The 26,276-nt window shown below is 43.6% G+C and overlaps 1 protein-coding gene across 4 annotated transcripts in view; it reads right to left on the bottom strand.

The window, feature by feature from the left end:
* ABLIM1 (actin binding LIM protein 1) overlaps positions 1 to 26,276 on the bottom strand; it is a 307,714-nt gene that overhangs the window by 230,538 nt on the left and 50,900 nt on the right. The window contains exon 1 of one of the 4 annotated variants that reach the window (XM_043550676.1): positions 8,249 to 8,378. The exons of the other annotated variants lie outside the window; for them this stretch is intronic. Coding sequence (XP_043406611.1) covers positions 8,249 to 8,294 — 46 coding nt within the window. The 5' untranslated portion in view covers positions 8,295 to 8,378. Of the gene's footprint in view, positions 1 to 8,248; positions 8,379 to 26,276 lie in introns of those variants that run through there. 4 annotated transcript variants of the gene reach the window in all.

Below are 26,276 nucleotides of genomic sequence, written 5' to 3'. Positions count from 1 at the left end.
CAGAGATGAATGGTCTAATCCAATATGGCAATTACTGTGTCACTATAACTCAAAGTATGTACTTTCATAGTAAATTCTTATTAGCTACTTAAATATCCATAATTGTTTTAATAAAAATAGTTATTTTAGTTTAGCTAAATACCAGTTATAAACTTCTGTTCCACAATTATTCATCTTTAGCAATTGCAAAGATTCTTATTAAATCTTCATATTCTTGAGGACAAATATTAAGTCTATTTGTGAATACATTCCTAGATCACAATGTATTGCATACAATGTACATTTCACTCATATACAATAAACTACTTATTAAATCGAAATTAAAGATTTGGGACACATTTCCCCTCCAATTCACACACCCAACAACTGAAATATTGAAAAAACTAACAAACAAAAAACCCTATAAATGAATTTCCCTAAACTCTATAAGGCAACATAACTGGGCTAAGTGTTAAATGGGTTCACGCTGCAAGGTTGTGAGTCCTCCCAGATTTAAAAGCCAGATTTGGACATGGAAATCCATTTTCTAAGCCAAGCTGGACAACTGAAGTGTACTTAGTTCTCAGTCAGTATTACAAGGTGGACAATGGATGGTTTATGCCTTAGAAGATGGAAAATCATCTGAAGTTCTGTTTACATGTGCTCAAAATTTAGGCTCCGTGGGAAATCCCAGCCTAGTTATACTGGACTTCTCTGCTCAACTACAATGGTCTCTGAGTACTCCCCTCCTTAGACGAGACAATAAAACAGAGATACTGTTTACTCTGCATAGACTTGAAAGAGTTCACAGCACTTTGGGTAAGAACTGGCCTCTGCGTGGGTGTTCTTGACCAAGATTTCTACTTCCTGTACAGTTCACTGGTTGGCTGCTGCCACAGAAGTTGTTCCATTTCTGTATGTGTAGTTTTTGAAGCACTTTTTTGGTATCAAAAGCCCTACCCACCAATATGAAATATTACTGGTGAGGAACTTTGCTAATATCCACAAGGAGAATTACTGCTGCAACCAGAACAGCTCATTGGGAGGGCGGCAGCCGGGGGGCAGCAATCCCACTCCTTCTTAAGTCAATGGCAACCCAGACCTTCAGAGGTATTTAGCTGCCTAAATCCTGTTAAAATCAATGGGAGTTAGGCACCTAAATATCTTTGAGGATCTGCGCTCTAGCGACTGAAGTTGGATCAGTTTTCAGGGTTTGAGGGTCTCACAGAACTCCTCCTGTTTTCACCTTCCCAAATTATAACCCATAGCTCGTAAGAGGAAGGATGGCCCAGTAGTTTGGGTGCTGACTTGAGAGACTTGGATTCAGTTCTCTGCTCTGCCACAGACTTCCAGTGCAACATGGGCAAATCACCTAATCTCTCTGTGCCTCAGTTCTCCATCTGGAAAATAGAGATAATGACACTTCCCTATGTCACAGGAGTGTTGTGCAGATAAGCACATCAAAAATGGTGAGTTAGACATTACAGTAATGGAGGCCATATAAGTACCTTACTCATCTATGAAGAGCACCAGAAAGCAACATCTCAATTAGAAGTAAAAGGACAGTGTAGCACACTGCTGACCTTCCTTCCTTGCTTTTAATTACTTTCTAGTATTTCGTTATTAGATTTTCTTTTAATGATTTTCTGATTCTGGCTGTTACTTAACATTAAAATTGCTCTTTTGCTTCCAAGGACCAAGTTACATGATGAGGCAGAGATAACTCATTCCGTACAGTTGCTATGATCTGGGAATTCTATTTTTATCGTGGTTAAATTATTCTGCCCCTGAAGAGCATTTTGCTGGTACTAAGAAGAAAGCAGAGAAAGTCAGATTATGATAATAGATGCTGATTAAATGGAATCCTGTTTACCTTGCTTTTTATCATTTCAAATGTGTATTTTAGTCTAGTCTGCCTTGGAAAAAGTCTCTACTCCAGTCTATTTTTGGACACAAATGACAGAGTGTGCACTAATGGATGAGTCTATTGGGTTGTTACAATAACAAGATTAGATGACTCAGCACTTTGCTTCCAGGAAATGTGATTAAAGACTAAACGTATTGATCTGAAATGCCAAGAATACTGCACAATAAATTTTGATAGTGAACACACACACACAAAAAACCCCTAATGAGTGGAAAAGAAACTATTGTAAAATTACAGAAGGTCAGTGCACTTTCCTCAGTGGAAGATGGACTTTGCAATATTATTGGAGAGCCAGTGATGTAATCAGTGCTGTGAAAAATACCAATATAAAGACTGCTCTTCCTCAAAGAACTTGAAATCTAGACTATGATTCTGCAATGCATTTCACTTGAAGTACAGGAATATTCCCATTGTCTTTGATGGGATTATTCACTTGTTTTAAATTAAACATGTGCCTAAATGTCTGCAAGATTAAGGCATAGGTAGAAAGGATGGGACACAGCAAAAGCCAACAGTTCTTCACTCTCTGATATGATACCTGCTTTTTCCCCTCCTCAAAAACATCCAGAGGAAGCAAGTTCAAGTCAATAAAGAAACCCCTGAATGAATAACAATGAAAACAAAACAGAAAAACAAACCTAGATCATATTGAGTGGTGTTTTGTTCCTGATTGGCCCTTAATTTTAGGAACTGCTCAACAAGATATCACCCTATTAAGCTATCATATTGTACACTGATTTTTTTTCATACAATCAAAAAGGGTACATCAAGTGATACAAAGAATAGAGATGAACAGGATAGAATTAATTCCTTTAATTGGATATTTTTCTTTACTTTCCCCCTCTTGGATTTGACCCTTTTCTCTTCAGTTAAGAGTAGAGACTCTTTGTAAAAAGGTTTTTTACACAAGAAAAGGAAGATTTCACAGCAGTTCTGGGACAGAAATAATTCGCGAGAAGAAAGGATCAGCAGAGTTGAAGCTTGAGTGTCCTCTCAACCCCTGGATTCATTTATTTGTTTCTTTATAAAAATACGTGCTGTTCTATTCAAGAGCTTTCAAAGTGCCACATAATGAAGGAAGCTCCACCCTTCCCATTACCATACATTAAAGCAACATGCTATTGTACTCTCACTCCTGATTGTGTCATGTGACAAGTGATAAAGAACACTAAACAAGGAATTTTATTAGAAGAAGGTAACAGTTTTGTCCCCAAAGCCACTCTCTCTGCTTCATTGTACAATTTCTGCCTAGAATCTTCTCCATCTATTCCCCATGACAGGCTTCCTGATACAGAGGTAAAGGACTAATACACATATCCTCACAACAAGACGCAAATGCAGTTAGCAACAGGTAGGACACACAACTTCCTCAGTGCTCCAAGCACTAATTTAAGTGCCCATTAGAGGTCTGAAACAATCTTTTTGTCAATGTTTGTCAAAAACAAAACTAAGAATAGAAGGTTACCTTTCTATGTGGTGGAAGTCAGGACCCTGCTCCAGGCTGCCAAAAATGACATCAGATCTGTCCCGTAATTAAATGAATCCTACTGTACTGCTGAGCCCTTCCTTTCATGGTCAGCAATGCTATCTTGTAATTAACACATCAGCAGTTCACACACAGTGGTGATCCATTACCTTAAAAAATCAGAAGAGTGATAGCTGAGCAAGATCATGTCCATGTTATTGGCTCCTTTCTTTGTAGAGGAGCCATGTTCCATACAGGGCAAACATAAGCCAGGACCCTCGAAGGCACGTTGACATAGCAGGGGCAAAATTTCCAAGCGAATTCAGTTAATTAGATTTATGGAACAGGATGACATAGGCTGGTGGCAGCGTATCAAGCAGCGTCTAAAATGGTGGCAACCTGAAAAACCATCTTATCTTGTCTTCAAGACCCTTCATAATCATTCTTATTGGTTTGATATAGTTGTCTACTTTTTTCCCCGATTGAAATGATCTTCACATGCCATCGGCTAGTCAAAACTGACACCAGTTTAATTGCCCTTTTGAAATCATGAGAAAATCTACTGAAGCCAATGAGTCACAACTGGAGGCGTGGGGGGAGGGGGCGGGGGAGAGAACCAGGCTCATGATTTGTACATGCTATAAAATCTCTGGGTTTCCAGATCCGTCAGCTGACCTACAAGGGACCCAACCACAGATTTCTGATGCTAATTTCTTACCAGTAGGGCATTTGGGCCCAGATCCTTACGCACTTAAATACGTTTGAGGATCTGGACCTTAGTTTCCTTCACACAAGTCTCTAGTGCATTGTTCGTTAGCACAGTCATACAAAGGGGTAAATGGTGCTTATTGTCTTTTCGTGTCAATTGTCTTGCTTTGCAGAAACATATGATAGTAGAATTTGTTTTTTCCTGACAGTTAATATGAACAGAGAAGTACAGTATGACACAGGGGTGGAAAGGAACAACCACAACCATATGCAATCAGGAGTTGAAAGGACCCTGAAATGGAGAAATATGCCCTTCGTATGCAGGATAACCACAGTTGGCTCATGATCTACTAGTTATACCCAACACATAATGGTCTCTAACTTATTAAGATATACGTCTGGGTTACTACTTTTGGAAATAGCATACCCTTTGGAAAATGTAAGCGTAACTGGAGAGAAAAATACTATGAGCATTATCCTAACGTGTTGTTAAATTAAAGGGCCTGATCCTGAACTCCCTCACCTAGCATTGACTTAAATTAGAATTAAGGGCACTCAGCAGCTTGCAAAGTTGCCATAATAGTAAGAATAAATTAGAGGCAATGAGGTCTTACAACTACAATGCCACCAGAGATTCTCTATTGGCATCATAAACCAGAAGAGTCAAGCTTGAGTGGACTGGGATAGAAATAAAATTTCTAACACCATGGTGTAGTCTGCTTGCCTGAAAAAATGGAGGTTACTTACCTGTCACTAGAGACTCTTTGAGATGTGTGCTCCCAATCTGTATTCCACACGTGAAATATGCATGCACATCATGCACTTGAGTCTGGAATTTCTTGCAAGCAGTATCTGTTGGCCCACACGCGCACTGTTGCCCTTCTCACACTCGTAACCAAGGATGTAAAGGGCAGTGTGAGTGACGCCTCTCCAGTTTTGCATTCTTACCGCAGTGCAAACAATCCGCAGCAGAGGGGATAAAAGGCGGGTAGTGGAATACAGATAGGGACCACACATCTTGAAGAACTTCTGGCTACAGGTAAATAACCTTCATTTCTTCTTTGAGTGATGGTCCCTATGTGTATTTCACACAGGGGAGATTAACAAGTAGTAAACAATGTGGTGGGTGAGGAGACACAGAAGTGACAGTTGACTGTGGTACTGCTATCTCCACAGCTGTATCCCAGTTGATGACTGTGCAGGGCATAATGTCTCGTGAAGGTCTGCAAAGAGCTCCAAGTAGCTGCCCTATGTATCTCTAGCATAGGTATGTCTCTCAGAGATGTGGCTGAAGTGGCTTAGCCCCTAGTGGAATGAGCCTTTACCCATTCGGGGGAATGCCAGCTAACTGGTAACAAAGAGTAATACAACCCCAGATCCATTTTGAAGGTCTCTGTGCCAGTATAGGTTAACCCCCTGATCACTCTGCTATGGAAACAAATAGCTTAGGTGTCTTTCTAATATCCTTTGTTCTTTATAGATAAAAGGCTAAAGCCCTCCAGACATGCTCTTCTTTTCTGAGGCATGTGTTTTAGGAAAATATAGGTAAGTGGAAGACCTGACCGATGAAACTCAGAAACTACCTTGGGTATGAATCTGGGGTGGGAGCGTAGTGAGACCTTTTCTTTATGACATATAGGATGAAGGTAGTATATGGTGGGCCTGCCATAAGCACTTCCAGTTCACTGACTCTTCTGGCCAATGTGATAGCTGCCAGAAAGGCCACCATAGAGCATGTGGCCAGCAGCTCAACGGGAGTCTTACTGAGAGACGATAAAACAAAATTGAGGCCGCACTGAGGTGTGAACTTTACACTGGTGGAAAGGATCTGAGAATGTCATTCAAAAATCTAGCTGTGACAATGTGAGTGAAGATCATACAGTTATCCATTGGAAGATGGAAAGCGCTGATTGCTACTAAAAGCATCCACAGGGAACTGAACACAAGACCTGAAGACTTAAGGTTAAGTAGATACTCAAAGATAATTAGGGATTCCAATGGAGTCTGAAGACAAATTGCATTGATGAGCCCAAGTGGAAAAATGCTTTTCTTCTTTGGTATCTAGGCACCTATTTCCACAATGGACATTTTCAACTTTTCCGGTTCATTTAAACAGATGAGTGTGATGAAAACAATAGATTTATAATTAGGAAGCAAAACACAAAGAAGCCCCCTCAATCCCAAAGGCAAAAGCTAATTTTCTTCCACTTATACTGTACTCTTCACTGTATATCTGATAGATTTACAGGGAGCCATAGAAATGGTCAGTGTCCAAACCCTCTCCATTCATCATCTGTTTTGGTATGTCACATGCTTGTAACATATTATTCCATTTCAATGGCATCTTTTCCTAATATGATGCAGGATCGGGTCCATAATTAAGCAAATAAAAAGCTCATTTAAAAAAGACTGCAAAATTCTGCTAATGAAAACTGATTCATGAGCTTCTTCTAGCATTACTGAGAAATATTTTCAGATGAATCAATTAAAAGAGGTGCTGACCAGCATAGGGCTTATCAGTGGAAACCCTTATGTTATAAACATATGTCATGCATATTTTCAATCTGGAATTAGCTTGGCAGCTTCCAGTTTTTTCCCTTTAACTGTGAATGAGCTACAAAATCAACCTATTATAATTTTGCAACTATGCTTTCTGTGGATTCCAAAGCCTTACAGAACTTTTTCCCAAAACCAGTCAACTGATTCTATGGGACTTGCAAAAGTCTTCAAATTTTCCTTAGCTGCTTACTGGATTGTCACTAAAGCAAAACAAGGTCAGGCAACTCAGATTCAAAATAGAAGTTTTGTAAAACAAACTCTGAACTATTTTGCTAGTGCATGAGAACCAGTGAGTAAAACATGACAGAAATAAAACAGACTAATTTGTTTTTACTCCCCAGCTAAGTGAAGTGATGAGAACCAAAGACAATAAACAGTGACCATATAAATTAGGTTTTTTACTCATCAGTTTCCTTCTAGTCCTCCTGACTAATCCTGACCCAGCAGCAGTGCAGGGAAGGAAATCATGATTCCCTTCTGACTGGAGCAATGGGAGAACAGAGGTTTTAATCTACTGTTGTCCCAGATTAGGAGTAGATTACTATCCCCATTGGCCAGTACAACCATGGAGAGATGGATCCAAGGCTCCACCTATTCCCAACACACCTGCTCAGGGAGGAGAGCAGTATATATACACAGGCACAGAAAGGCATACTATTTTAATATATGATATACGTACATACACACATGCTCTTTAGGGCCTCAGTCCCACAAACAACATCTGTGAAATGAGCACACACCAGTGATTTATTAGTTGTTAAGCACCATTGGTTTGGTGTTGCCGCCAGATACAAATAAAGGCAGTCCATGCCCAGAAAAGTTTACAGTCCAAGGCCCCAACCCTGCCAGTTCTTATTCCTCAAGTCAGTGGGGCTCCATGTCACTGCCCAGGCAGACCAGCTTGCACAAACACAGCTGAACAGTTACCAAGAGGCCACCCAGAAGTGGTGTTAATTAAGAATGCTTAGTATATATTTTTAAAATCCACACACACCCTGCCCTTTAATAGGGTTCGGGGCTGGAGAAGGCAACTGACTAATAGGTTACTGTTCTTGGGCCTCTTCGGAGTAGCTAGTCTCGTTGTGCATAGCAAAAAGGAAGCCGGTATCTGTATGTTACATCTTATCAGCAAGAACTGTTGCTAAGCCAACTTTCATTTGTTATTCTTAAACAGAGTCCAGGGAGACTCATCTTCTAGTAACTCTTAACAAGCAGGTACATGCCAGCATTCTGCACTTACTATCTATAGTAAAAATATTCCAACACCTATGCACGAGGGGAAAGTGTTGCTATCAGTGACAGCTGCTCAATATCCTATTAAAGAGCTCGTTTAAGGGAGAAAACTCAAACATACAACTCAGAGTCCAGCCATATAACAGCTGTGATAAAAAAAAAAAACAGCAGGGCTAGGAAAGGGATCAGTGGTTTAAAGATTCCAGCAAGACACACTAGAAAAAATAGCTTAATTAACGTATAACCCTAGCTCTGTTCAACAGAACTTCCTTGGTCTGTTTCCTGTCTTTAAAAATTAAGAGCAATGTCCCTTGTACAATTTAAACTATACAATTTATCATGAGATGTTTCCACAGCAGAGCTACCTTGGGACAAACCTTTGCAATTTCCAGAGGTGTGATGTAGTGGTACTTGTAGTTCCATTTGTGCTCTCAAGCTGTAACGTTTCCGCAGCTCAGAAGCTACAGCTTCTCTGACTGAGTAGAGGAAGGTGGCAAACTGGAGGAAATACTGGGATCCTTCAGAGAGACGGCTCTCTCGCTGGCTTTACTCCTAATATTTTGTGGACTGAGTAGCACTGAAGGGAGTGGCCCTGTCAAACAGGGAGTGCCTGGGCTCCCAAACAATTTAAAGGAAGAGTGAGAATTTTCCTCTTCAAATCCAGTTAGTCATTCTGGATGCTGGTACAGTTCACCTTTCAAATGCATTACATTTTCCACCTTACTGCTCATCTGGAAGCAATAGCTAACTAGTGTAACAGTGGTAACAGCTTCCATTTATATAGCAGCTTGCATCCAAAAAGATCCTAAATCACCTTAAAAGCTGATTATAAACAGCAGAGTCTGCAGAGTTGTCTGGACCCCATCTCCACCACCTCATCCCTTAGGCAAGGGGGAGAAAGAGGGCCTGTGTATAGTGGGGATCATGGGAAATTCTGTCCCCAGTCAAACCCATTCTAACCTAGCGTACAAGCCGAATTACCTGCATACATCTTATAGCCTCCCACCCTACCCCACCCTGGCACCAAAACACGGTGGGTGGGTACTCTGCTGCCACTTCTCTAAACATGTTTTGAAAAGATGCCCAAAAAGTACACAAACATACTCTGAGTAGGAGCAGATAAATCCAGATTTTGGCCAATGATGCTTAATTCTCTGCTTCTAACACTAGATCAGATATTTAATTTCCTGAACTCTCAACTTCATTTGTCCTCACTGAACTATCATCTTCTCAGCTATACTGTCAAATACATACACAGGCTCTCTCGCTTTCTTTTACACATACACTTTCACACACACAATTTGGTCTCTGTGCCTTTTACTCTTAATCTGCCATTCTTCCCCTCTGACACCATGTGAAAGTTAGTACAACACAGGACAGGGCGTTCACTCACTTCAGGCTTTTATGTGTTTGTCTGAAAATGATTATCCCAGCAGAAATGTTTGAGGGGGTGGGGAAGAGGGGGAGGAGTGATAGTTCTCTCTCTCTCTCCCACTACCCTTTTTAATCATCAAAGCACTTCACACACATGAACTAATTAATCCTCACCACCACCCTTGTGAGGTAACCAAGTATAATTACCCCCATTTAAAGAGACTGGGAATTTCCAATCCCAGGAGGTGCTGGGCACTTGCCACGCTTTATGTTTTAGCAGCTTTTAGGATCAGGCTCTTGGTTACTACAGTGAGGAAGGCTAGAGGAACACTCTTCCGTGTGCATGAGGGTCAATATTCAGATTACTGAATTCCTGGTGCCTAGTCCTGTGATCTGTCCACTTTGCCATACTCTTCTCTTTTTAGCTTTGGTCCCTCTGTCCCCAAAATGATTTGATATAATCTATATATTACACATCTGAAACTGCTCACAAAACAGCACTAGCAATGATTCTATCATATTATTATAGGACATATTAATGCACCCGCTACAGTACTGTATACCGCATGTAAGAGGGGACAGTACCTACTGGCCCAGTAGACAATAATTTCTTATGCTTAACAGGTAGTACCATGCCCAAGAACCATTCCACAAAAATCCCTGTAACTGCCCCCCTGAAATGCTCATCTCAGAGGGAAACAGATGTATATAATGGACTGTCATGCAAGTTAGCAAATTTATAGGTGCTTATAACTCTGTCAACTTTAATAATTCGGGCTGAAGTTTTCCATGCTGAGTATCTGTTTCAGGCTGATCTTTATGGAATTTTTCAGCAAAAATAGATTAGCTGTTTAGCCAAGAAACAGATGAGGGAAAAATACATTGTTTTGTCCATATTAACAAATTAGTTGTCAGAATTTATTTTAGCAGCTCTAGCTCAATGTTTTGGCGCAGGGGCTTGAAATTTGGCAGGAACGTCACCCTGATGTCAGGGATGTGCTATCTACTGTTCCCATGAAATCATTCAAATTTGGCCAAATTACAATCCTTTGAAAAAGTTATGGTTCGCACATGCTCAGTAGAGACTTGTTAGAGTAGAGAGAACTAGCGCCAAAGATTCTGTCTGTAATAAGCATGCTCCAGGCCCACAACACTCCGTGTGTCCAGACTGCACATGCATCATTCCCACAGAGTGAATGAGCATGCTCCATCCCAGGGCTGCATGGGCTGATTACAGGACTTTCTCTACAATTGCCACTCAGGGACATTGTGGTGCCAGGTGCTAGAACTGCAAGCAGGGAGAATCTCTCTCTCACTCTCTGTCTCTCGTGCCCTTAATGCTTCTGCTGCTGGCACCTCTGTTAAGCAAGGAAGAGAAGGGAACAGCCGGATCTTAGAAGACAGAGGCCTGATAAGGAATGGGGAACACGGAGAAGCAGAGGGAGACAGTGGAACTGAAATTAAATACTATCATATGCATAGTGGGGCTGAATTAAGGCTGCACAAGCAAATCTTTGGGGTGCTTACCTCTGCAAACTTAATGTTAATTTAATATCAGTTTTTTGGATATAATATAGTCCCAGTGGGAGCAGGCAGACTCACAAACAAATTCCTAGATGCCAGAAGACACAGAGTGGTTAGGCCAATAGTGACACTGTTCACCGTTCTGGTCTGTCTTGGCTCCAGTGTGCAGGTACTTTCCATTACTTTTAGTGGTGGTCTGAGAGAAATTACTTCCACGCTCCCTCAACTTCCGGTTGTCATTCCAGCTGGGCAGTAGAACCCCTAAACTGCTTTACTCGAGGGCTTAGCCAATATCCTTCCAGGCTTTCTACCTAGATGTAGAGGTAGATTAGGTTTATGTGGCCCTAATCACCATAGCATCTGAGTGCCTAACAATCTAGAAAGGATTCTGTTCTCAAAACACCCCTGTGAGGTAGGGAGGTATCATCTCCATATTACAGACAAGCAACCAAAGCACAAGGTGGATTAGATGACTTGCCCGAAGACACACAAGAAGTCTGTTGCTGAGCCAGAAACAGAATCCAGATCTCCTGAGTCCTAGTCCAGTACTTAATGCACTAGACCAGGGATTCTCAAACTGGGGGTTGAGACTCCTTAAGGGGTCGTCAAGTTATTACTTGGGGGCTCGTGTGCTGTCAGCCTCCACCTCAAACCCCGCTTCACCTCCAGAATTTATAATAGTGTTAAATATAAAAAAAGTGTTTTTAATTTATAAGAGTGGGGGTCGCACTCAGAGGCTTGCTGTGTGAAAGGGGTCACCACTACAAAAGTTTGAGAATCACTGCACTAGACCATCCTTCCTACACCTTTGGCCTTCTGCTTAAGAGAGGCTATCAAAGAGTACGACTTTAAAAGAGAGAGACAACAGCACTTCTCAGAAGAGAGCTTCCTCACACTTTTCTCTGTCTCTCTTTTCACCTCATGTCTCTTGTGCAATGGGATTTTGTGGCCATGGAGACCCTAACAAGGAAACAGCAGTAGGCATTTATTGGATCTTGTGGATGGCAAACAGCAGCAGGGTATGCTAGACCCTCCCTCATTAGTGAGAGCAGCAAGACTAGCAAATGACAGGATGTTAATTAGAAGCAGACCCTTCCTTAGTGCTTCTGCCAACAGCCTCCTTCCCCTCACAAGCATGGCTGCAGACTGGCTGTCAATAGTTCTCTTCAGGTGCTGCTTTCAGGGGTGATCCTCTAGAACATTCTCTGACTTCTGTAACATCACTGCCTCACTGACTGTGCATCTCTCAGATGTACGTTAGGAGATAACATTTATAGCAGTTGCATTCGATTTTTTTCCTGCAGCAAACATTTTCAAATGTGAGTGCTTAGAACCGTGGTGACCACATATTTTAGTGCTTTGGAATAATAAAACTGTTTAGACAATTTAGATAGATTAAAAAATGTCAGACAGATACAGTACTCATTTCCTGTGCTTTACTACCTGCATCCTAAGGATAATATTTTACTTTAATATAGAATCTTTCAACCTAATGGATTTCAGGGCACTTAAACTATAGCTGGGATATGAAGGACACCTATTTTAATATAGCATCACTGATATTCAGTCACAGCCAGGGTGTATTGCAGATGCCTGCTCATAAACAGCTCACTAAACAAGAATTTTGGCCAAGGACACATTAGAAAATGTCTATTCTTAGAGAAAATGTTCCATCCAAGGATCTCCAAGTGTTTTAAAAACAATAATTAAGCCTTGCAACATTCCAGTGAGGTAGGTCAGCATTACTGTCTCCATTTTACAGATAGGTAAACTGAGGCACAGAGGCCACAATTTTCAACTTGGGCTGCCTAAAGTTAGGCTTCTAAATCTGTATTTAGGCTCCTGATTTTTTTGAATTGCAGACCACCCACAAATCGATGGAAGATGCAAGTGCTTGGCACCTTTGCAAAAATTCAGGCCACTTCTATTTATATGCCCAACTATAGGTACCGAGATTTGAAAATGTTGTCTAAAGAAGCCAAGTGATTTTCCCAAGATCACACAGTGTGTTAGTGGAAGACCTGATGAAAGAGCCCAGGCATCCTGGTCCTTACCATTAGGGAATAATCAGTCAAGCAAGGAGTAAACTGCAGACTATTCAATTTATCTACCTAAGAAGGCTGAAGGGCTGAGTCAGCTCTTCTGGGATTTAAACCTGTGATTCCAGGAAATCCATGTATTTCACTCCTGACACTTAGAACTCTAAACCATCCCCAAGACTAAAATGCTCATCTTCTGTTACACTGAATACAGGGATTTAGTTTATTGTTCTGTTGTTTTTTTAAAAAAAATACTGCTACAAAAATTGGCAACATCCCCCTCTGCTTTTCCACACCTCAATGCTGCCTGGGAACTCACTGATACAGATTGCTTTCCCCTGTGTTGGCTCTGAACTCAGGCGCCAAACAAAGGATCACAAGTGGATAACACATAGATAAGACTTTGGCAGCCACTCTTCTCTCATACGTTTTCTGTTGCGAGGAAACAAAATAGCACTTATTAAAATTCTCTCCTCAGTTAACTGTTCTGTAATTCTCTTCTTCTACTGGCATCTTGTCGATTAAGCAAATGCCTATTGCTTTGGGGAAGGAAAGTGTGTTGGTTCAAGGAGTAAAATTTATTATCTCCAGACAACTGTATTTAACAAGCTTTGGAAATAATAGCTAGGGGCCAGATCCTCAGTGGGGGAAATCAGCGTATCTCCATTGCAGTTTCCTTCCCAATAAGATGACATCAGTGGAGCTATGCCGATTGATACCAGCTGAGGTTCTGGCTCCTAATTTTTTCCCTTCTCCATTAGTGTGAATGTTTGTAGAGCAGGGAATTTGTGATATCAAAGAGATCGGTTCTAAGGCTAAAAAAAAAAAATTAGCCACAGTCGTATTGGTTTTGGAGAGCTAATCAAAAGCTGTATTGCAGCCAGTGCTAAACCCCTGGTCGTTAAACTTTTGCCTTTTGAAAAAAATTAATCTCAAAGATTACTTTTAAAAGGCCCAAAATGTTACCTATCTTAACACTGTTATAACCTGGCTGAGGTGGTCATCCAAATTCTAAATAACAATTCTCGAAAAAAAGTATTAACCATTTCTGAAGTGAGAAAGAACAAAAAAAAAAAATCCATGATTTGTTCATGAATTACCCTACAATGTAAGCTTATTTGGAGCCTGATCTAAACCCCATTAAACAATGATCAGGCTGTTGCTGCAGAACCAGTCAGCGTTACCAACAGAGAAAACCTTGAAAAGGATGAATAGTGGCAGGTACTTTAGGACCAGAAGATAGGTACTGGTTAAAGAGTAAAAGATATTATGCTCTCAATTACCCTAAAATAGGACCCAATCTAGCAATTACTTACATATGTAAAATCAATGGAAACATCAGAGTAAATTTACATGCTTACATACATGTGTTTTCCAGATTGGGCCCTTAAATGTAACAGTAATTCAAGTGAGGCACTTTAAACCACTGCAAATGAGAACACGTGTTTCAAAAAAGCTTAATATTCAGAAAGAGTTTCCATTTTTTCTGTAATGTTGATGAAAACAGGGTTGTTGTGTTTTTTTGCTTAGACTGAAACTCAGTTTGGAACAATGCAGGATTATGTCAGTGCCCGGGCGAGGGAGAAAGATCGATTGGAAACATAAGCCTATTTCCACTTTAAAAACTGGGTGAAAATGTAAAAAGATGATCAGCCCACAGCAGCAATGGTGAAAGGTAAGTAGATATGGAAAGTCCTCTCCTTCAGTGTTAATACATCTGGTAACACAGGGAAGGACATTTACTTTAATATAGGATGTCTAACCAATCAACTCTGAAACAAGATACCCAGAGCTGTGATGACTTCACAAGATGTGAGAGTAAAGACACTTCAGTGGTTGGGGTACTTGATGCATGGATTCAATTCCCTGTTCTGCTTCAGACTTCCTGTATGACCTTGAGCACAGTGGGGATAATATTTCCCTATCTCACAGGGAGGTTGTGACATTTAAACACATGAAAAGATTGTGAAACTCCTGTTACTACCATCACTTTTATAAGAAGTGAGGGTACGGTAAGGAAGGGTGAAATCTCTGTCTGCAGCACAGGAAAGGGCAAAAATAACAAGCAAAGAAATGTTCCATTCTAGCTTTTATTTAAACCTGGGTCCGTGCTTAATCTGCCTTGTCTGACACTGACATGTCAAATATGACTGTCCCCCCCCCCCGCCCCCCAGTCACAGTTGCCTACAGCTGTCCTACGTGGGCAGACAATGTCACAGCATTTGGCACCATTTATAGAAAACAATGGCTGATCCCTGGCATTATTAGGAATTTGTTACAATGAGTGTGGACCTTGGCTGACCCTCTCCACACAGAGTAACTGTTTGTGGCATTGGATGAGGAGAAAGAGAGACAAGAGGCACAGCCATTTTTACTGGTATTTTGAGGTCAAGGCCTCACTGTGCTTGGGGCTGTACAAACCCAGGAAGAGACAGTCCCCACCCCAAAGAGTTTACATCTAAATGGACAAGACAGACAAAGGATGGCAGGGAAAGCAGACACTGAAAGGCAAAGTGACTTGCCCCAGGTCATCCACCTGGTGAACGACAGAGCCAGGAATTAGAACTCAGATCTCCTGAGTCCCAGCCCAGTGACTAGGACCAAACATGGCAGATTTTTAAGTGCAGACATATCTGATGGGGCTGTCATAAACAGTGAAAAATGGGGGGGAGGGACAAAATGATTATTCTTACAATATTTCTATCTCCCTTGCGCTTACAACCTCACAGCAAACATTGCTAGTTGGACAAATTGGAAGGGCACTAGAAGACCTCAATGGCTCTGCAATCTGCTGGAAGGGGCAAGCCTGAAACTGTTAAGAAAGCTTAGTGCTTGTGTGCCAGAAGCACAGCAAGAGCGCTCTTGATGAGGTTAATCTAGAAAGATTCTTATAATGCCATATAGTTATTTCTGCGCCGTGAGGCCATCTTATTTATCCTGGCCTCCAGCTAGATCCTATTGAAAGTTATTTCATTAAAATTGTATTACTAAAAGCATCATGTACAGGATGCAATCCCGGACGATGAAGAGTTCGTGTTGCAGTGATTAGATAAAGTAACGTAGCACAGAGACCTATAAAAATGCATGATGTTTGTGTACTATTGTGGCTTCAACAGCTGCCTCGGATGCTGCCTCACTGAAAGGCTCAGGTCATTAACTGCTGAGGAACCTGACAAAATTATATGCTTTCTTTCAACTAAACAGGGCAGTTGAATATGAAGGCCTTGCAGGCCTCAGAGATGTCCATACTTAGTCTCTCTGACACATAAGTGATGTAGACAGTTGATTTTAATAATCAGAAATGTACAGTACCAGAATTAAAGACTCTTCCCCACCGGAAGAGAGAGAGGAACGACAACCTTATGGTTTACTCCCTCCTTGATCCACGTTCATGTGTGTTTATATTAAAACTGGCTGCTTGGAGAGAGGTCTTGCAGAATCAGCTGTCCTTTCTTTTTTACCTGCACTGGGGAGGAGGCAAAATGGAAGCGGCATCCAGTAGCTCTCACACGGCTGTTCCAATGGCTCAGTGCTAGTATAAATCAGGGAGAACAGATGCTCACCTGTGATTAAGTGCTTCCCGATTTCTGCCAAATTTGCAGGTGGAGGGAGAGGAGCACTGGTCAGGATACTACACGTGTCCCTCAGGAGCACATGGTTTAGAGCGCCACAGGTCTAGCATCACTGATTTCCCAGCCAGATTTGGCCATCAGATGAGAATGCCAGGGTCTGATGGAAAAAGCAAATGGAAGCTGCTGTCTCACAGCAGGAGCCTTCAGAGACAAGAGCAATGAATGCTTGGGGAGCGGAACAACTGACAGAGTGGAGAATATGACCCCTACTGGAATGAACCTAACTGCTCCTCTCAGGCCAGATTCTGTCATACCACCTTGTCTGACATTTAGCACTTTCCTGTATGAGTAGCTCCACTGACTTCAATGGGAACAGCTCAGTGAGCCTTAAAGCAGCAGTTCTCACCCAGGGGCCTGGGGCCATGAGCAGGTTTCAGGGGGTCCGCCAAGCAGGACCAGTCTAGACCTGCTGCGGCCCAGGGCAGAAAGCTAAAGTTCCACTGCGTGGGGCTGAAACCCGGGACCCTGAGCAACTTAGCTTCATAGTGCCCCCCTGTGGCCTGGGGTCCTGGGCAATTGCCCTTCTTGCTACCCCTTAACCCGGGCCCCGGCTTTTATATGCAGAAAACCAGTTATTGTGGCACAGGTGGGCCGTGGAGTTTTTATAGCACGTTTGGGGGGCCTCAGAAAGAAAACGGTTGAGAACCCCTGCCTTATAGCATAAGGGAGGGTGGAGGAATCTCACTCTTAGAGAAGTGTGGCCTTTGCTGCAATCCTACTCTACAGACAGAATGGGTTGGAGGATGAGGATCCGATACCTCTCAGCATGTCTGTGCCACAGAATGCAGAATTCTGTACGGGTGGACACATTATTTCAGTAATCCAAGAGGTTTACGTGTGTCCTAAATTGAAACAATCAAAGCTCAGGTTGCTATGACTGTCACTGGATTCCTTCTTCCCCAAACTGCTACCAATGACTTTCATTTCTCTCTGGTTTTTCTTCAATCCTAAACCCATCATATGGGCATCTCAGCACTTCTCTCCCCCCCGGCCCCAATCAATGCAGTTTGTCTCCTGCAAAGCACTGGCAATAGTCAGGACGCAGTCTGTGTTCTCTACACAAGGAACAAACATTTTTGGTGACTCATCTAACCCAAACAGATCAGAGAACAATTCTGAACACTGGCCTTTTGCCACCACTGAGCAAAATTTGTAGTGCAGTTTTGGGAGCAGAAATCAATACTCACCCAATGAGTTTTGGCTGGCACTTGACTTCATGTGTAGCAAGCCATTTATACACAAAGGATGAAGACACCCACACACTGATTCTACTAATTTTTATTGTGCATTCCGTATTTATTCCACGACAAACAATGGAGATAGTTTTACTATCTGACAAATGGGGCAGTTAATGTGCAGTCAGTAAATGCCAGGAAGGGCAACCAGCCAACTAACTCAAGGTCAGCTGTGTTGCTCAACAGTACAGCCCAATACGGAGATGCAACCTCCAAATGGAGTTTGCTCTCAGAGGTCTGGAAGGCAGGAGACCACCTACGGTACATGCACCTACGCTGGAAATTTAAATCCTCCTTTCCAGTCTGCCTGAGTATTTGTTTATTCCCTACAAACAGCTTTATACAGATCACAGATTCTAGGAATCTGAGTTTCCAGCTACCTTTGCTGTAGAGTCACCACTTTTTTCAACTCGGAATTAATTCCAGCTTAAACCTGACTTATTCCTAGGTTTAAATTCATCATATACTTAAAGGTTAACTTCAGATTGTTCTCGCAGCTTCTCAGTGCCAGGAACATTCTCCTACTGATCCCTTCAGACTAAATTTACAACATTCATTCCATTTACAGTGATTGGATCATTCCATTCCCAAGAATCCAGAAATATCTTCATCCCAAGTGTTACCCACCAATTTATAGCCTCCTTAGTCCCATGCCCACTCCTAGACCCCCAATTTATGAGAGATCAATTTGTGCCAGAAACCCTGAGTTCTGATTTTCCTTATCACTGAAATCTCTTCCTTTCTGTCCTCCCTCCAGTCCATGCAAACCATGGCCCAAGAGGCACCAGGATCACTCATCCAGCTACCCCAGTGCACATCCTAATGATCTGACCATGCCACCCTCCTTTCAATTCCTGCACTGGCTCCAGTTAACCAGCACATCAAGTTCAAACTTTTGTCCCACTTCTATTATTAACTTATTTACATTCTAGCAGTTTCTAGAAGCCCCAGTCAGAATTAGGGTCCCCATTGTCCCAGATGCACAAATGAAGAGTAAAAGGCAGTCCCCGCTTCAAAGGCCTTACAATCCAATTTGTTCTCAACTAGTTGAACAAGCTGTCCTGCTCAGAAAAACACTCACTGTTCTTTAAAACTCTAATCTTAAGCCATGTCTACACTACAAAGTTGTCGACTTTATGTAAGTTGATATTGAGCCTCCGCTTTAAGCAAGCCGATCTTGCCTGTCCACACTACACTCATTGTGTCAGCAGAGTGCATCCTCACTAGGAGGGCTTGCATCGACACACGGAGCACTGCACTGTGGGTAGCTCTACCATAGTGCATGTAGCCAAGTGGAATTTTGGGTTCGGCTTCCAATGCCTTAGGGGACCAAAACATTGACGCAGGTGGTTATGGGAACATGGCGTTCGCCTCCCATGATGCACTTACCTCCCTCCCTCAAATCAACGACAAACAAACCAAGCCTTTTTTGCACCTTTTTCATAAGCCTGGGTTATCTGCACAGACGCGATAGCACGATAAGCATGGACCCCGCTCAGCTGTACACCATCGTTGTGAGCACTACAAACACCTCACGCCTTATTCTACAGTATTTACACAGCCGATACAGGAGCCACTGAGCAGAATAATGTGATGCCATGCAAGCAGCCCTGCTGGAAGACGTAGAGCGGAGCAATTCGCAGTTGCTGGAGACAGTCACGCATCGCCTCAACACAGTGGGCTCAGGAAACAAGCACTGACTGGTGGGACCGCATCGTTATGCAGCTAGGGGATGACGAGCAGTGGCTGCAGGACTTTCGAATGCATGAGGCCACTTTCCAGGAACTGTGAGAAGAGCTTTCCCCAACCCCAAAGCGCAGCAATACTAAAATGAGAGCTGCTCGGACAGTGGAGAAGCGAGTGGCGATAACTCTGTGGAAGCTTACAACCGCAGACTGCTACTGGTCAGTGGGGCATCAATTTGGAGTGGGTAAATCTACTGTGGGGGATCTGTTGTGATCAAGTTTGCAGGGCCATGAAGAGGGTAGTGACTCTGGGCAATGTCCAGGACACAGTGGATGGCTTTGCCGCGACAGGGTTCCTTAACTGCGGTGGGGCGATAGACAGAATACATATCCCTATCTTGACACCAGACCACCTTGCTAAAGAGTACATAACCGGAAAGGGGTACTTCTCAATGGTGTTGCAAGCGCTAGTGGATCACAGGGGCCATTTCACCGACATCAACGTGGGATGCGTGCATCTTTAGGAATACAAGTCTATTCAGAAAGCTGCAGGCAGGGACTTTCTTTCCAGACTGCAAAATAACCATTGGTGATGTTGAAATGCCAATTGTGATGCTGGGAGACCCAGTCTACCCTTTGCTTCCATGGCTCATGAAGCCATACACCGGCAGCCTGGACAGCAGTAAGGACCAGTTCAATCATACATAGGCATGAGCAAGTGCAGAATGGTGGTGGAATGTGACTTTGGACATTTAAAAGGTCACTGGCATTATCTGCTTACTAGGTTAGCCCTCAGTGAAAGCAATATCCCCATTGTTATTGCTGCCTGCTCCATAATATCTGTGAACCAAAAGGAGAAAAGTTTCCACCGGGGTGGGGCAGGGGGGGTTGAGGCAGATTGCCTGGCAGCCAATTTTGAGCAGCCCGACACCAGGGCAATAAGAACACATTGCAGAGCTCTATATCTCCGTGAGGCTTTGAAAACCAGTTTCAGCAATGAGCCAGAGTAATGTGACACTTATCTGTGGTGTTCCTTACAAAACTGTCCCCTCCGTTGTATTTTCTCCCCTGTGACCTCCACCCCCCAACAACCACCATGTGTTAAATGAATAAAGAGCCTTTTCTCCTCAGTCCATGAAGTTTTATCTCACACATACATACACACCTGGGGCAAGAGGGCTAATAACACTATGGAGGGGGAGAAACAAGGAAAGCTGGCTTACAGATGCACTGCAATAACCATCAAAGGTATGGGAATGGGCGCCTTCTGGTCTTTGTACCCTCCCCTGGTGTTGAGTGCAAGGGATACCAAACTCACTCCCCCTCCCCCCCGCCCACCCGCCCCATAAGATGTTTTGGGGAGAAGGTTGTAGAACTGGGCGATGACGGCAGCAGGTTCAGCATAGGCTGCAGAGGAAGTCTAGCATCCAGCTGCCTTTCTTGAACCTCAACCAGATGCCTCAACATGTCTGGTTGCTCCTTCATAATCCGCAGCATCTCTTCCTGCATGGCATGCTCTTATTCCCTGCCTGCTCTCCTGTCCATGTGCAGGTTCTCGGACAGTGTAATCCTCCATGCTCTGAGCTCCATCTTGTCACTCTCGGAGGCACGCATTAACTCACGGAACATGTCCTCCCAAGTCTTCTTCTTCCGCCTTCTAATCTGGGAAAGTCTCTGTCCCGGTGTGGAGGATGCGTCGGACAAGTTTTCAGCAGCAAGGAATGCAAAGCACAAGGGTACCACTGACAGTGCATACATTGTTTCTGGTGCAAGGTTTTGTTTTTTTTTTAAACAAAAACACCCCTCAATACACTTCACTGCAAGTCACAAGGTAATCCCAGCCACTGGCTATTGCAAGAGTGTTTGCTGCTCCAGCCATGGTGAGAAAGGCCACGGGGCCTGGGCAAGAGGTCTTGTGCTGCTGCTTTTGTGAAGACATCCTTGGGATCACAGGTTGGAAATTGAGAAAAGCCCCCTATCTCGTAGCAACCTGGATGGTGCTTGAGGACAGGCACGAGCGTAAAAGCCCCACAAATAGTTTGTTTTTTTACAGAGGCAGCACTGGGTTGGGGGAGGGGAGGAAAGGGAGACAAACAGGAAGCCACCCCCACTTTTTTTTTTCTTCTCTTTGCTGCTTACACTACACGGTGATCCCTTCCAACTACAACCATGGGATATTTGGGAAAGTATGGTTGTGTGACCCCCAGATTTCACCACATGGGGGGGCGGATGACTTGTTGAATTGTTTGTGGTTTAAGGGCTAGCATTGAAAACTTCTCCCATTTCCCCTAGGTGACTCTATGCGATATCACTCTCCTGAGGGTGACTGAGGCAGCAAGGGAGCAGATGCTGCAGCGTCTGGGTACAGACCCGGTCGTTATGATGCAATGCCGAGTGCAGCAATGATGCCAGCAGAGTTAATACTGGAGTGGCGCGGGAAAATGTACTACCGTGGTGGACGAAATAAAGCAGCCCTTCCCAGAAACTTTCTGCAAAGGATTGCAGAGTACCTCCATGAAAGCTTCCTAGAGATCTCCATGGAGGATTCCCGGGCCATCACCGGACACATAAACAGTCTTTTTCGGAGAGCACCCTTTGCGTAGCTGGAGTGGCCACCGGTTTCCACTACATCTATTTTTTTGTTCAAATTAAACAAAAAAAATAATAGCATGTAACCCCTACAGTTTGATTGGAAATGGGTACTCACCAGAGGTGCCTTCCCCGGCATCACGCTCCGCCACCAACCGGTCCTGTGAAGGGATGCGCTCCAGGGTTAAAAACAGTTCTTGGCTGTCAGGGAGAACGGATCCTCCGCTTGCCTGCCTTACATTCTCCTCCTCCTCAACAATGTCCTCCTCGTAGTTGCTCAAGATCACACGGGGCTCCCGAGAGGTATCCACGGTGCGTTTTGGGGCAGTGGTGGGGTCACCGCCGAGAATCGCATCCAGCACCTCATAAAAGTGGCATGTCTGTGGGGCAGAACCAGAACGACTGTTCGTCTCCCTTGTCTTCTGGCACGCTTGCTGAAGCTCCTTTATTTTAACACAGCACTGCTGCGTGTCCCTGGTGTAGCCCTTCTCCCCCATGCCCCACGCGATTTTGGCATAGATGTCAGTGTTTCCTTTAGATCGGAGCTCTGCCTGCACAGACTCTTCTCCCTACACAGCAATCAGATCCACCACCTCCTGTGCACGCCATGTTGGAGTGCGTTTGCAGCCTTGAATCTCCACGATCAGCTGTGCTGGCGACCTCTCCACGCTGATCAAACAGAAAATGAAAATTCAAAAGTTCCCGGGGCTTTAACAGAGGAGTTGCTGTTTCCCGTGTACCTGGCTGACATGCAGTGGAGTTGAAAGTGTTCTCCAGAGTGGTCACAGCGGAGCACTGTGGGACATCTTCTGGAAGCCAATTCATTTGAATTACACAACACAGTTTCTACACTGTCCCCATGTCGACCTGTGGATGTTGAATCAAGCGCTATGCCTCTCGCGGGGGTGGAGTACAGAAGTCGACTTTAAAGGCTACTTAGGTTGGCGGAAGGGACTCGGTAGCATAGACACATACATTATTAGATTGACTTAACACTGCTTATGTTAACCTAAGTTTGAAGTGTAGGTACCAGGCCTTAGGGACTGGATGACTTTGGGAGAGGTTGGATAATGGAACCTATGGACTGATTCAGATCTCCCTTACACCAGTGTAAATCAGGAGCAACTCCACTCATGTCAGTGGATTTATATCTGTGTAAAACCACCACAAGAGCAGAATCAAGCCGATAGGGATTTATCACGGGGGTGGGGGCATCTTTATGGGAGGCCCTTTTTCAAATATTGGTAGCAGATCATTCCATTCCAATCTAGTTGAAAAGTTATGGCTCATCTAGATTGAGCCACTCTGCACTGAAAGCTGACACACCATAAAACGTGTCCCCTTCAGTGCCAGTAGACACAACAAATTCTAGACACATCTTTTAAGACAAGGGAGGGCAAATTACGCCCTGCGGGCCGGATCCAGCCTGTCAGGGCTTTCAATCCGGGATTTCCAGCCCCACGGCGCAGGGCTAAGGCAGGCTCCCTGGCCTCGCGCCGCTTCCAGAAGCAGCCAGCACCATGTCCCTGCAGCCCCTAGGGAAGGAGGGAGCAGAGGGCTCCGTGCGCTGCCCTCACCTGCAGGCACCGCTCCCCACAGCTCCCATTGGCCGGGAACAGTGTCTAGCACAATGGGGCCCTGAATGGCCATACTGGGTCAGACCAATGGTCCATATAGCCCAGTATCCTGTCTCTGTCAGTGACCAGTGCCAGATGCTTCTGGCAGTTGGAGATTTAGGGACACCTTTTTTTTTCCCTCCCTGAGCCCCCTCCCTTGTCACCAACATGATATAAAAACTCCACGGCTCACCTGTGTGCCACAGCAACTGGTTTTCTGTATATCCAGTAGATGAAAAGCCAGGGCTGGCATTAGCGGGTAGCAAGCAGGACAACTGCGCAGGCCCCATGCCACAGGGGGGCCCCCGCAAAGGTAAGCTGCTCAGTCTTCGGCTTTGGCCTTGGGTGGTGGGGCTCAGGCTTGGGCTTCAGCTTTCTGCCATGGGCCCCAGTGAGTCTAATGCTGGCCCTGCTCTATGGTTTATTTTGGCAGCTGCCCTGAAACCTGCTCATGCCCCCGCCCCCCCAGGAGGCCCCGGACCCCTGGTGGAGAACCACTGACCTAGAGCATAAGGTTGCATCCCTGACCATCTTGGCTAATAGTCATTGATGGAACCATCCTCCATGAACTTATCTTTTTTGAACCCAGTTATACTTTTGCCTTCACAACATCCCCTGGCAATGAAGTCTACAGGTCGTCTGTGTGTTGTGTGAAATAGTACTTCTTTATGTTTGTTTTAAATCTGCTGCCTGTTACTTTCGTCAGGTGACCCCTAGTTTTTGTGTTACGTGAAGGAGTAAGTAACATTTCCTTATTCACTTTCTCCACACAATTCACGATTTTATAGACCTCTCATATTCCCCCTTAGTCGTCTCTTTTCTAAGCTGACCAGTCCCAGTCTTCGGTGAGAGACTTAGTCAAAGGATATCACCCTTGTCCACATGCTTGTTGGCTCTCCTATAGAATTCTAATACATTGGGGACGCATGATTTCCCTTTACAAAAGCCATGTTGGCACTTCCCCAGCATATTGGGTTTATCTATGTGACTGATAATTTTGTTCTTTACTACAGTTTCCAGCAATTTACCTAATACTGAAGTTAGGCTTACCAGCCTGCAATTGCCAGGATCACCTTTGGAGCCTTTTTTTAAAAATAGGTATTACATTAGCTACCCTCCAGTCATCTGGAACAGCAGCTGATTTAAGCAATAGGTTACATTCCTATTATTATTATTCCTAACTACAGTTAGTAGTTTAGCTATTTCATATTTGAGTTCCTCCAGAACTCTTGGGTGAATACCATCTGGTCCTGGTGATGCATTCCTGTTTATCAGTTTTTTCCAAACTGACAACTCAATCTGAGACAGTTTCTTAGATTTGTCACCTAAAAGGAATGGCTGAGGTGTGGGAATTTCCCCCATATCCTCTGCAGTGAAGCCCAATGCAAAGAATTCATTTAATTTCTCTGCAATGGCCTTGCCTTCTTTAGTGCTCCTTTGCACCTCAATCACCTAGTGGCCCTACTGGCTGGCAGGTTTCCTGCTTCTGACACACTTATAATATATTTTGCTGTTAGTTTGTATCCTTAGTTAGTTGCTCTTCAAGTTCTTTCTTGGCTTGCCTTATTATACTTTTACACTTGACTTGCCAGAGTTTATGCTCCTTTCTATTTTCCTCACTAGGATTTGATTTCTGATTTTTAAAGGATGCCTTTTTATCTCTAACCACTTCTTTTACTCCACTGTTTAGCCACGGTGGCATTTTTTGAGGGGGTCCTCTTACTACTTTTTTTATTATTATAATTTAGGTGAACCTTCATTAAGGTGTTTTTAAATAATCTCCATGCAGTTTGCAGGCATTTCACCCTTGACACTGTTCCTTTTAATTTCTATTTAACTAGCTTCATCATTTTTGTGTAGTTCCCCTTTTTGAAGTTAAATGCCACTATGGTGAGTTCCTTTAGCATTTCCCCCTGTCAAGGTTCCTTCCCCACTCTGAACTCTAGGGTACAGATGTGGGGACCTGCATGAAAGACCCCCCTAAGCTTATGCTTACCAGCTTAGGTTAAGGACTTCCCCAAGGTACAAACTTTGCCTCGTCCTTGAACCGTATGCTGCCACCACCAAGCGTTTTAACCAAAGACCAGGGAAAGAGCCCACTTGGAGACATCTTCCCCCAAAATATCCCCCCCTCCCCCCAAGCCCTAAACCCCGTTTCCTGGGGAAGGCTTGATAAGAATCCTCACCAGTTGGTACAGGTGAACACAGACCCAAACCCTTGGATCTTAAGAACAATGAAAAATCAATCAGGTTCTTAGAAGAAGAATTTTAATTAAAGAAAAGGTAAAAGAATCACCTCTGTAAAATCAGGATGGTAAATACCTTACAGGGTAATCGGATTCAAAACATAGAGAATCCCTCTAGGCAAAACCTTAAGTTACAAAAAGACACAAAAACAGGAATATACATTCCCTCCAGCACAGCTTATTTTACCAGCCATTAAAGAAAAGGAAATCTAATGCATTTCTAGCTAGATTACTTACTAACTTAACAGGAGTTGGAAGGCTGCATTCCTGATCTGTTCCCGGCAAAAGCATCACACAGACAGACAAACCCTTTGTTTCCCCCCCGCCCCAGATCTGAAAGTATCTTGTCCCCTAATTGGTCATTTTGGGTCAGGTGCCACTGAGATTATCTTAGCTTCTTAACCCTTTACAGGTGAAAGGGTTTTGCCTCTGGCCAGGAGGGATTTTATAGCACTGTATACAGAA

Source organism: Chelonia mydas, chromosome 7, assembly GCF_015237465.2.
Source record: "Chelonia mydas isolate rCheMyd1 chromosome 7, rCheMyd1.pri.v2, whole genome shotgun sequence".
NCBI lineage: Eukaryota > Metazoa > Chordata > Testudines > Cheloniidae > Chelonia > Chelonia mydas.
This window is presented reverse-complemented; position numbering and strand designations above follow the sequence as displayed.